Source organism: Myxocyprinus asiaticus, chromosome 26 (assembly GCF_019703515.2).
Source record: "Myxocyprinus asiaticus isolate MX2 ecotype Aquarium Trade chromosome 26, UBuf_Myxa_2, whole genome shotgun sequence".
Lineage (NCBI taxonomy): Eukaryota > Metazoa > Chordata > Actinopteri > Cypriniformes > Catostomidae > Myxocyprinus > Myxocyprinus asiaticus.
This window is the reverse complement of record NC_059369.1, coordinates 44,034,713-44,048,216: the sequence shown is the minus strand read 5'-3', so window position 1 is coordinate 44,048,216 and position 13,504 is coordinate 44,034,713. Positions and strand designations below refer to the sequence as shown.

General features: G+C 38.6%; 1 protein-coding gene across 1 annotated transcript in view; it reads left to right on the top strand.

Moving 5' to 3' along the window:
• The window catches only part of LOC127416676 (C-Jun-amino-terminal kinase-interacting protein 2-like), a 45,337-nt gene that overhangs the window by 25,003 nt on the left and 6,830 nt on the right, over positions 1 to 13,504 (top strand). The window contains exons 5-12 of the mRNA XM_051656159.1: positions 60 to 254; positions 812 to 3,088; positions 4,746 to 4,821; positions 5,393 to 5,565; positions 6,128 to 6,237; positions 6,341 to 6,463; positions 7,581 to 7,651; positions 7,836 to 7,934. Of these exons, the coding sequence (XP_051512119.1) occupies positions 60 to 254; positions 812 to 3,088; positions 4,746 to 4,821; positions 5,393 to 5,565; positions 6,128 to 6,237; positions 6,341 to 6,463; positions 7,581 to 7,651; positions 7,836 to 7,934 (3,124 nt within the window). The remainder of the gene's footprint in view (positions 1 to 59; positions 255 to 811; positions 3,089 to 4,745; positions 4,822 to 5,392; positions 5,566 to 6,127; positions 6,238 to 6,340; positions 6,464 to 7,580; positions 7,652 to 7,835; positions 7,935 to 13,504) is intronic.

Sequence of the window (13,504 nt, the reverse complement as noted above, 5' to 3'; positions counted from 1 at the left end):
CCAAAAATAAAAGCTCTTTTTTTTTGAGTCATTGTGAATTATTTTATTCCATGTATCAGGCTGTTTGTCTCCAAACCACTCTTGCCTTGAAGATGGATCCCATGTGACTGCCACATGTCCAGGAGCTCCAGGCACCACCGGCTCTGCCAAAGTTACACCCTCAAACCCACCAGGACAGTGTGGTCTCCATCAGTCACCGGGCAGACCCCTACTCTATGACTTTGAGGGCAACCGACGAGAAAGACCGGAATATGGTAAAAATATCTGACCCTTTTGCTAATGGCCCATCAAAATATATAAACATACCCATGAACCATGACCATATCTTCCTGAATGTTTTCACCACAATTATTACAAAAATGTGTACTGCTCTCAGTTAATCACAAATCTTAAGTGTTCTATGCAAATTCTCTTCATTATATTGGACGTCTCAAACACGATTCCATGTGTTCCAAAATTCAACAATGTCATGTCCAAACCACAACCTCAGTTTGTTTTAACCAATTATCAATGCTCTTTGACTAGCCGAGTTCTAGGTACTAGGTCAGGAATTTCAGAGTGGTGCACAAACAGGAGAAATGTCACCAAACAAACCCCTTTGCTTAAAAAAAATGGTGAAATAAAAGAAGCCTGTTTGCACAGTAAGTACAAATTAGTCTTTAAGAAGACATGCCAATAGACAAACAGTATAAAAAAAAAAAAAAAAAAAAAAACGTCAGTAAAAAATCATTACGAAGAGTAAAAACGGCTGCTTTTTAAACATCTAACCCTTTAAAGAGATAAACAAATAATTTCTTGTCTTTCTAACCAGGCTCCTTTTGTCAGCATAACTCCTCTGGCGGCTCTGAAGTCACTGAGGTGAAACCTGATATTGAGGATACCACCCTAAGCGAGCTTGTCCCCTCGACAGATGACTGTACTTCCCAGTGCTCTGACACCGAGGTTGACCATGATCTGAATGGCCACGGCAAACGTCAGACTTGCTGCTCTCGACCCACCAATGACACTTACACCGTTAACTCGGAGACAGCTGACGACCCAGAGCTGGAAAACGACGGGACCAGCAGATGTTTCTCCTCAACTGCACCTCTTGGCAACGAAGCTGAGACACCGCTGTCGGACGAGGAGCTGGACAAAGAGTTTGACATTGACTTCATGGGCAAGGAGACCTACGATCAAACCTGTGTGGATGCTAAGGGATATGTGGAGTTTCCCTGCATCGAACCCATCGAGTTAGTTTCTGTCTCTAGCTACGTATCGTCCAGTCGATCAGACGTCCTTGACGCTGTTGATGAACCTCGAGATATGCTTCAGGGTCGGCCTGCCGCTGCTCCTGATGCTGCGGATGACACAACATCTCCTTCCTCAGATCCTGGAATTGCTGATATGAATGCCAAGCATTACACAGAGTCAGACCGTCACAGCGATGACCTTAGTTCTCCTGGTTCAGACTCTGATATTGAAGGTGAACTTGAGGCTGCATTTACATGCGATGGTCCACTTGCTAGCAACATGATTTCATCCATTTCAGAGACAGAACTAGACCTGACAAGTGAATCCAGCAGTGGACGCTCCTCGCATCTCACCAATTCCATTGAAGAAGCCAGTTCCCCAACCTCTGACCCAGAAATTGACCAGGAGCTGGACACCGAGCAGGACAGTGGGATTATAGGTCTGAAGGCATCCCTTCTTCTGGGCCATCCTGAGCCAATTAAACAAGACCATTCGCCAGCTCTAGATCCCAGTCCACTGGATGACGGCCAAGCTCTGATAGGTCTGCAGAATGTAGATGATGAACAGGGTTACGAGCACCAAGCTGATCCTGACGAGACTCTTCCCCCTGCCATCCCCTGCGAAGACAGCAGCTCTCAGCAGTTGCTGCTCAAGATTGAGCCCGACCACAGTCTCGAAAGCTTCAAACGCTCCTTCTACTTGCCGGTCGGCCCCAAACTCATGCCCTCAGTGGATGACTACGATGGCAACAGCGAGGGCGATTCTGACTCTGAGTCGGAGGACGAGCTCAGTGAAAACTCAGACTCTCCTTGGCTTCTCAGCAACCTGGTCAACAGGATGATCTCGGAAGGCTCCTACCCAATCAACTGCCCAGAAGACTGCTTCAAAATCTCAGCCTCCATCTCGGACACCATCTCACCCTCGTCTGACCTGGAAACAGATGCTTTCAACGAGACAGATGGGTGCAATTCGCAAAAGCAGAAATCTGAAAAGTTAGAGGAGGTGACTTTTGAAAGAGCAAAGGTTACTGAGGACAAAGAAAAGGAGAAAGAAGACTTCTGTACGGATAGTAAGAGAACAGACTCTTGTCTGTATATGAGCAACCCAAAGAATTATGAATCTGAGGAACTTGCATCCAACAAATCCTCGAAAAACAAACAAAAAGAGGAAGAAGAGCTGCCAAATAATGACTTGATGATGGAGAGAATGAAGGAGCTCGACTCTCCTAGCTTGAGCGAGAGCATCATCAGCGACAAGGATGAGGGGCGGGAGACGAGTGTCGATCAACTCACTTTGCAGCGAATCACGGAGGTGAAAAACAGCCTCACGCTGGATCTCCCGACAGCACAGACCAATCACTGTTTCAGTCTCACTTACTCAACCGATAATGATGACGATGAACAGGATGCATCTCCTTTTCTGGAGGATCTTCATAAGGTACCTTCACCATATGGAAGCGAGACTTACTTGGACAGTTCCCCACCTATTGACGAGAGTGTGCGAGAGTTGAGGAATGTTACTTCTGAGCATGTACATGGGCGGCCAGTCGATGACTCCTTGGCGTATGATTCGATGAAGTACACCCTTGTGGTAGATGAAAACACAACGCTTGAGCTGGTGAGCCTTAAGCGCTGCACCTCTGTACTTAGCGAGGACAGCGATGGACTCTCAACGATCTGTGATGAAGAAGCGGTTGATGAAGATGAATACATTTATGGGCGGGGCCAGATGGTTGGAGGCATGAGACCCGATCTGCTTTTAAGCTCCTCTGAAGAAGACTCCTCCCCTGAGGCAGATATGCCTTTCTCCAAAAAGTTCCTCAATGTGTTTGTCAATGGCACATCACGATCCTCCAGTAAGTGGGATTTTTGCCCTACATACTCATACACATGCACTGAAAGAAATGAAGTTGGCCTTTAGTAAATCGTATGCTATCAAATTTGGGTCTTTTTTATTAATTTTAATTGTTTTTATTTTTTATTTTACTCAATAATAATGTGTTGTTTTTAAATGTATTCTCTGTGTTTTGAGCAAACTTATTTCAGTTATTTAAGTCAAGCAGAAAAAAATGAGTTGTTTCAGCAAAGCTGTGTTTGGGGGAGTGGCCACAAGGTCTTGTACCCAAATATTCAGTTATGTAGGACCTGGCAAGATATGGGGGATAATGTGGAGCATAAATAGTTGTTGTTGTGCTTGTGTTTACCGTTCTGTTTAGTGTTATCCATGTGGTTTTGTGTTAAATTATGGTGTTTTATTTGAAGTCACCATCATGGAGATTAGTGTTGCTTCTAACTATAGTAAACACTGTTCTCATTCAATTTAATTACTTGTACTGAACTGAGTTAACTCAAAAAGGAAATGAGAAGTCCCATGTGTGCATAAGTACAATTATCTTGATTAGATCTGTTTGAGTCAAGCTGTCACTCTTAATTAAAAACTAATGAGTATTTTCAACTTGAATATCTCAAATTAACTTTTCTTAAAAAATGTAAACCTTGTTTAAAAAAATGGTCAATTCAAAAAGCAATTTTAAAAAGCCATTTTAATTCAGTGTAGACCTATATCCTATATATTCATGTACAGAACCTTAAAGAATTAACTGTATTCTTGTATCATGTTGCGTAAAATTCCTCATGCAATATGTCTTAGTGGCAATTATCTGTCTGATGTTTTTGTTTGCACTCTTTGGATGGAGGAGCTGATTAAACTATCAAATAAAAACCTACTGTAAAGGTTTAAAGGGGCAGTTCACCCAAAAATTTAAATTTTGTCATCATTCACAGTTACACACCCTCTTGTTGTTTCAAACCCATATTACTTTCTTTCTTTTATGGAACACAAAAGGAGAAGTTAGACATAATCTGGTGACTGAGACTAACATTCTGCCTAACATCAACTTTTGTGTTCCGCTGAGTTTCATTTATATTTAGATTAGATTTTATTTAGATATTCAGCTATCCCTTTAATATGCACCAGGAGAGATAATGGGGAAAAAAAAATGTATATTACTTAACGAAAATACAGTTTGCATCAAATTAAATCCACTCCCAATCACATTGCCATTTTAAGCCTTGTTTTATTACAGCTTAAGAGATTTAGATGAGCCTCTCTGAACAGAAAGGGTATTTAATAGTCATAATGAGATTACATCAGATGAAGGATATAGTATGACCTGCTTCTAAAGGGGTTTTGAAATACCCTGTGCCCTAACCAGTCACCACCGCAGCAAGCAATGGGCAATGAGACATTTTGATGTATATTTGTTTTACATTTTGTTTAAAACACTCGTCTGGTCCTATATCCCACTCCACCTATTTCTATATTAAATATCAAATATGTTCTCATTGGCTGTGATTTTTTCCCCTCATGTCCCACAGCATTTTCACATTCAGTGTGGACAGAAAAACATACTTGTCTCTGGTAAATTGCCATGCCTGTTTAAGATGCAGTGTTATACCTCAGTATGAATACAGGTTTGGGATAATGCATATGTTCTTTATATTTTTTTGTAGGTACAGAGTCATTTGGGCTTTTCTCGTGCACATTAAATGGAGAAGAAAGAGACCAGACTCACAGAGCGGTCTTCAGGTGAGTAATACTGACCATACAAGCTGCCCATAGTATGCAAAAATCTCCAATAATGTTTAAAGAACTGTGCAGTCTCAAACCCTAATGGAAATCTGGTTGGCTCAGACATTACACTTTGTTTCAATTAATTTCTTCAGTATATGTTAAAACACTTACAATCAGCTGCTCGGAAATCTTTTCTACCTACTTCAATTAAAATGTTAACAAATGCAGATGTAATACATCACGTATGTCTTATAATGCTATTTATGTGAGACTGTTTAGGTGGTATTGATGTTTTTTTATTCATTGCTTTTGTTTTTTGTGTGAGTACACACCTGAGTCCAAGACTAATTTCCTTTCAGGGACGATAAAGTACATTTCATTCATTCATACCGTAAAACTAAAAACTAATAGCTTTAATCAAACAGCTCCTGTAAAGCTTAAAGAACTGTGCAATCACAAACCCTGAAGGAAATCAGATTGGCTTACTTATTATACTGTTTTTGATTCTTTTTTTCCCAGTAAATGTTAAAACAGCTCAAAAAGTCTGATGCAAATAACACAAATGGTTTTAATGCCCACACCGCAGGTTCATCCCACGTCATGCAGATGAACTGGAGCTGGATGTTGATGATCCACTCTTTGTTGAGGAAGAGGAAGATGATTATTGGTATTGTGGGTACAATATGCGCACAGGGGCAAGAGGGATTTTCCCAGCGTACTATGCCCATGAGGTCGTCTGCCAAACAAAAGACCTGATGAGTAAGAAAATGTGTTTTTTTGATTTTTAAAAAAAACATTTTTATGTTTTTGAAATCTTAAAGATTTATATTTGATACATTAATAGAAATATAGTTTCATATAAAATATGTACATAAAAAATAATATTAATTAAATATTTATATATTAATATTTATATACAGTGTGTGTGTTTATATATATATATATATATATATATAAAAAATCGTATATTAATATCTTTTTTTTTCTTTTTTTATTGTGGTCCAAAAATTTCTCTATATATATAAACTATATATAAATTATAAAAAAGTATGCATATATATTATAATTATGTTATATAAAAATAATATATATATAAAAAAGATTTGTGGGGAAATTTCCCCAGCAGTCTTTTATGGTTCAGTAGAAGGCTTAATTCTAAAAATACAGACAACTGTAATTTTGTACAATAGAAAAGTGATTTCTATGAAAAAGGCTTTGGAATTATCTGGAATTATTCATTATTTTTGGCCTTCTCATCTGGTTTCTATGTAAAAGCACTTTCTGGTGAGTCAGCACCATCTGTATATGTGTGTTTCCATAGCGATGAAGAGGAACCGTGCTTGGATGGAGAGTTTCCGAGTGCAGTTCCTGGGTTCGGTGGAAGTTCCTTATCACCAAGGCAACGGCATCCTTTGTGCAGCCATGCAGAAGGTACAATAAACAGGAAATGCCAGGCTTTTGTGAGATATTACCAAATGAAAAGGGAATTTTACATTATATGGAGCAAACCAGAAGTAACGTGTTTGTCTTTCAGATTGCTATGGCGAGGAAGAGGACGGTGCATCTCCATCCCCCGTCTATCTGTGAGCTGGAAATAAGCCTGCAGGGAGTCAAACTTGTCATGAGTTTGGACGATGAGTACGACTTTTCAGGAGAGGTGAGAGAGGGGGAGCTTAAATGGACCCCCCCCCCCCCCAAAAAAAAAACAACAACATTCTGTCAGCTTTTACTCACCCTCATGTTGTTCCAAACCAGTATGAATTGCTTTCTTCCATTGAACACAAAAGGAGATGTTAGGTTGAATTTTAGGGATTAATAGCCTAAAGGCCCAAACATACTCTACGTAGTAAGTATGTGAATTAAGATGCATCTTGCTACGCAAGACTGATGCGTTATTCATAACGTAACGCAAGTAGGCGCTGTATTCTCAGCGTTGCAGCAAGGGACGCTACAGCGGATTTTCAAGAACTGTCATGGCGGAGCAGCAATTTGAGGAGAGTCTTGCCTAACAAGTTATATTATACAAACATATTTTTCTGTCGTTTAGCAAGTACAAAAGCACACTCCTCAACTGTTGACATATTGACTCCACCACATCTGGTTTCGTGGCGCCTAAAAAACCCTTTTGCCCCCTTGCGGTCCAAGGTTTGTAACCGCCAGAGCAATGTATGAGTGCACCTAATGTACTGTATGTACAACAGGACCTCTTGTTGGCCATGCGTTGGCGAAGTGATCGTGTCTGCGTACTTGTGTGAAGTATGTTTGGGCCCTAAGTCACCATTTCATTTTTTTTCTCCATACACTTAAAGTAAATGGTGATTGAGGCTGTTAGTCCCAAACATTCAACCTAACATCTACTATTGTGTTCTTCAGAGGAAAGAAAGTCATATGGGTTTGGAACGACATGATGGTGTAAATGATGACATAATTGTAATTTTGAGGCGAAAGGTGCACTCTCTTTAAAGGTGCACTCAGTATTTTTGTTTATGAAATGACAGTGGTCTTGGACTTTTTACTGACACTTATCAGCATTATGCAGAATCATAGTATTAAACAGCTTTTTCTAGACCACTAAAATGTCTGGAGTCTTCATGTCGTGTTACTGTATAATTTTAAACATTTTTAAAAGATACTCTGCATTTGCTTATCAGTAAAACATTTTAATGAGGACAAAATGACATTGAGTGCACCCTTAATATACTGTATAAAAGCTATGTATGTATGTATTGTGAGAAAATGTAGATCACAAAAACGTTTCTCCTCTTTCCTCCTAGTTTGACAGATGTAGTCACTTCTTCCAAATGAAAAACATCTCTTTCTGTGGATGTCATCCCAAAAACAACTGGTACACACACACACACACACACACACACACACACACACACACACATACACTTTGTCTTTTGATAAACCCCAACAATTTCTCTATGCAACTTTCCATGACATTCTACTGTATTTAAGCTTTGAATATAATGCATTTTGAAAGATGCTAAATGAATGTTTATCCCTCTTATTGTGTCTTTCCGTAGTTATTTTGGTTTCATCACCAAGCACCCGATGCTGAACAGGTTTGCGTGTCACGTCTTCGTCTCTCAGGACTCTATGAGACAAGTAGCCGAGTGTGTAGGGTGAGTCAAATGCGATCAATACACATCACATGATAAATGCTATTACTGTGTATTCACAATAAACTTCTGAGAGTAGCATCTGCAAAAAGCCCAGACAGGATGACAGAGGTAAAGTACAATAGAGATGGAGGCAGAAGAGAACAGATATACGTTAGTTTATCATTTACTCACCATAATGTTGTTCCAAGCCCGTTTTACTTTCTTTCGTGGAAGTAAGGAAATAATACTGCGTTGGAACGGTATGAGGGTGAGTAAAATACAAGTTTTCATTTTTGAGGGCACAATTCCTTTAATGAGAGCAGTCGGTCTCTGTTTCATTATACCGGCACAGAACAGTCTACTGTGTGAATAATTAAAGCATCTCAGTTGGGAAACTTGAGTTATGAGCCCCTGCATGAGATGGCTAGCTCTGTCACATCACATAATATGATCTTATGAACAGATACATTATTTAGTCTTATAATTGAGCATAGAAATGGAAGAGTGGAGAATGTTTAAGCAAAGAACACACACTAAAGGTGTTTCATGACATACCTGTAAATGCCATATAAAAATAAAACAATTACAATAAAACATGTTAAAATACAATAATAAATTAATTTTAGTTGACAATAATGTGCAAAATGACAAAAGCATGTATTAAACTGTAAACGACCAAACTTCAACCAAATATTTAAATATAAAAAATAAACACTTAAATGGCATATAAAAATAAAACAATTAAAATAAAACAATGTTAAAATACAATAAATAAAATAGCAGTTTTTTATTATTATATTTATTGGATTTTTCCATTTAAACAAAGCACAACCATAACAGAACATGCTAACTCCACACAGTTGAGCTGGGACTCGAACCCAGGACCTTCTTGCTGTGAGGCGACAGTGCTAACCACTGAGTCGAAAACTGTTTAGTTATATGCATGAAAATGTAAAGTTCCCATATGTTGTAAAATTGGCCTGACTGCCCCTTAAGGGCACGGGTGAAATATTCAAGTGGTATTAAATCTCTTAAAATTTTGTGCCATCCTGTTATGGTTGGAGCCTTATCTTTGATCCACTGTATTAAGATATTTTTCCTAGCTGCAAAAGAAAGAACATTATATTGTCTTTTTCCCCCTTGAAGTGCTTAAAATTCTATCGGGGATACCGTAAAAATTAAATACGGGGGGTCTTTGTCCAGCGTCTTGCCTAAAATATGATTAATTTAATTGATTATCTTGGTCCAGTATATTTGTAATTCACAGCATGACTAAAAGCAGTGGGTGAGAGTACCTATCTGTGTTTAAAATAAAAATTTTAGTGGACAATAATGTGCAAAATGACAAAAGCATGTATCAAACTGTAAAAGACCAAACTTACAACACTTACAAGGCACACACACACACACACACACACACACACACACACACACACACACACACACACACACATATACACAGAATAGCATTCTGAGATGATATTCTTCTCACCACAATTGTACAGAGTGGTTATCTGAGTTACCGAAGACCAGGGGCGTCGCTAGACTTCAGTGTCATTCGGGGCTTAGCCCACAGGCCATATTATAATATAAAATTCTGACTTAAAAAATGACCACACTACCTGTCAAATAATAATTATATTAAGCACAACACTGACACCGCTTCAGAACTTTATATGAGCAAATGTCAGGCGCACAATGGGCCTCATTTATGAAACACGAGCAGAATTTGTTTTTTTTAATGTAAATTGTTCGTTAAGCCAGTCTAGCGTAAATTCTCGGATTCACGAACGTTCGTATTTTCAAGACGTTTGTCGGTACGAACAAAATTTACACCTGCTCCCGACCAAGTGTAAATCGTGCGTAAGACATCCAAAGTGTTGAGTTCTTTCAAACTGCCATGACTACATTTTGATAGAAGTGAAATTAAATAAGTAATGAAAAAAAAAACGAATAAGTAAATGAGTGAAATTAACTTTAATAAATAATATAAACAGTAAAAAAAGAGGGGTCTGGGTAGCTCAGCGAGCATTTACACTGACTACCACACCTGGAGTCGCAAGTTCGAATCCAGGGTGTGCTGAGTGACTCCAGCCAGGTCTCCTAAGCAACCAAATTGGCCAGGTTGCTAAGGAGGGTAGAGTCACATGGGGTAACCTCCTCGTGGTCGCTATAATATGATTCTCGCTCTCAGTGGGGTGTGTGGTGAGTTGTGCGTGGATGCCGCGGAGAATAGTGTGAAGCCTCCACACGCCCTATGTCTCCATGGTAACGTGCTCAACAAGCCACGTGATAAGATGCACGGACTGACGGTCTCAGACACGGAGGCAACGGAGATTCGTCCTCCGCCACCCGGATTGAGGCGAGTCACTACGCCACCACGAGGATGTAGAGCACATTGGGAATTGGGCATTACAAATAAAAAAATAAAAAATAAATAATAATAATAAAAAAAATAAAAAAAATATTTTATTTAGAAGCGTTTTATTGCTGCTTGCATTTATTTTAAAGTATAGTTTTTTCCCCAGCTCTGCTTATTTCCATAAGAAGTTCTTGACATGGGTTTGCGTTTGATTTTCTCGAGAGAAAAAATAATAATAATGCCCTCTTACATGACTGGCTAGACATTTTATTTTTTATTTGATATAAGCTCAGTTATTTCGATTTCATAATTTAGTATAGGCATCTGTAAATCGCGTTTAGTTGACGTATGGTCAGTGGTAAAACCATGAACGAACACATCGCGGGCAGGTGCGTAAGCAATACAACGGGGAAAAAGAAAAAGCCTGCACACTGTTGTAAAGCTTTTAAATCTGCAATATCCAACCAGGGCTATTTCGTATCGTTCGAGTTCATTCGTATGAATTTGTACGATTTCATCAAGTGCAAATGCGGAAGCAAGCACGAGTTTCGCGCACGAGGCGTTAAGGACATGCTTATTAATATTATGCCCTTACCCAAACCCCTTACCTTAACCTAAATTATTTCGTATATTTACAACATTTTCAAGAATGAGGCCCATTAAACGAATTAAACATGTTTTAAATGTAAATTACGGAGGATCAAAGCGAGAATTACAATTTGTCGGCTCATTGTTCATTGTGCAGAAATTAACGCTAACAATCCCCTCAGTTACAGTATTGTTTAGAGAGGAAAACCCAATAACAATGCAGAGCGGGACTGCTCGAATCTGTCTGGTTCTTTCTCCTGAACAAATTACATTTCCTAAATAACCTCTGCAGAGTCCAGATACTAATAACTCTGTGCTGATGTGCCAAAAGACCAAGGATTCCTTTATTGCATAAATCCTATCTGATATAGTATGATTTAACTACATCCTCCACATCCATCTCTTGCATTAATGAAGCTGCTGGCTCGGCGTCCGTACTATCGTTGTGGTAATGACACTCTGTTTAGCCGAATATTGATATTTTCTCTCTAATATATCTACTTTATTCTCACAATGCTAAAACTTTATTCTAATCATTTTTACTTTATTCGCCAATTATTACGACTTTATTATTGAAATCTTAGTTATTTATTTATTTTTATTTAACGTGGCAATAAAAGCCATCGTGGGATCGCTGAGTAAAGTTAAAAATAACTTACATTTTTATAAACGCATCTCGAAACACCTGCGTTGGGTTTCATGACTGTTATTAAACATGATTCCAGCACGGGTAGAGCGCATATACAGGCAGTCATTTTTATCTGACTTTAATGTGAAATTTTATAATTTTAAGACCTATGTATTGTGCTATTTAGGCTCATAGCTCACTGTGCAGCTATTTTAAGTAGCATTTGAGGAAATTCCATTGCAATAAACATTCTTTATTCCCGCGTACCAACTCCCGACTAAACCCAAATAACCAAACAAGATGATTTATAAAAACAAATGAAGATTAGAAATGAGGCTTATAAATTATATATTTAGAAATAAGGCTTGCGTAATAAAACCTCTGTGCCTCTGATACAGAAAAGCTACACCCCCGTGAGAGAAAATGGAAAGCTCCCACACGAGGCGTTCGTAACATGTCTGATTAACTTGAGCACAAGCAGCAGGTAAAAGTCAAAGTGCGACCTGTCAATTAACTGGGGTCACTGATTAGAATTCATTTACATTTGAAGCCAGAATTGAAGCCTGCCTTGTTTTGTACCCTGGTGTAATGAACATTAAGCCTTACTTTTTTTTTTCAAATCACAAAAAACATTTGGGGCTATTAACGAAAGATCCGGGGCTTTAGCCCTATCAGCCAGGGTCTAGCTACGCCTCTGCCGTAGACTTTGTCAGTTTGAACCAGTCTGGCCATTCTCTGTTGACCTCTCTCATCAACAAGGCGTTTCCGTCCACAGAACTGCCGCTCACTAGATGTTTTTTGTTTTTGGCACCATTCAGAGTAAATTCTAGAGACTGTTGTGTGTGAAAATCCCAGAAATACTCAAACCAGCCCATCTGGCACCAACAATCATGCATGTGATTATCTAATCAACCAATCGTGTGGCAGCAGTGCAGTGCATAAAATAATGCAGATACGGGTCAGGAGGTTCATTTTATGTTCACATCAACCATCAGAATGGGGGAAAAATGTGATCTCAGTGATTTGGGCCGTGGCATGATTGTAGGTGCCAGATGGGCTGGTTTGAATATTTCTGGGATTTTAATTTACCTCGAATGGTGCCAAAAACAAAAAAACATCCAGTGAGCAGCACTTCTATCAGGAAGACTCGCAAGACTTGAGTGAAATTTAAGATGACATTTATTTGATGAATATAAAACAGAAATGTAATGTCTCTCTTTGGCGTAAGCCCTGTCTGGTGGTCCGAAGAAATTGTACTCGGAACCGTCATATCCTACCGGAGATGGGAGGCAGGTGCGAGGAGCCTACCCCCATGCAGGACGGGACTCAACTTGTGGTGGTGGGGTGGAGGAGGTTGCCGTGTTAGCACACTGAAACGGCAATGTGATAGATTGTGAGCAGACTTATAAAGAAATTGCTGACATTTGATTGGCTAGGAGTTACCTAGCTAATGGTGCGATGATGTACAGCTGCTAGTCTTCCCGCTAGAACTACGCTGCGCTTACATTTCTGTGGACAGAAACGCCTTGTTGATGAGAGAGGTCAACAGAGAATGGCCAGACTGGTTCGAACTGACAAAGTCTACGGTAAATCAGATAACCACTCTGTACAATTGTGATGAGAAGTATATAATCTCTGAATGCTGTTCGATGTTTTGGCGGTGCGAGGGGGACCTACACAATATTAGACAGGTGGTTTAAATGTTGTGGCTGATCAGTGTGTGTGTGTGTGTGTGTATATATATATATATATATATATATATATATATATATATATATATATATATATATATATACAGTGTTTTATTTTAAATATATATATATATATATATATATATATACAGTGTTTTATTTTAAATATATATATATATATATATATATATATATATATATATATATATATAAAATAAAACACTTTTAAAATAAAATAATAATAATAAAAAAATTAGTTGACAGTAATGTGCAAAGTGTAACCACATATTTAAATATTTTGAAAAATAAACACTTAAACTAC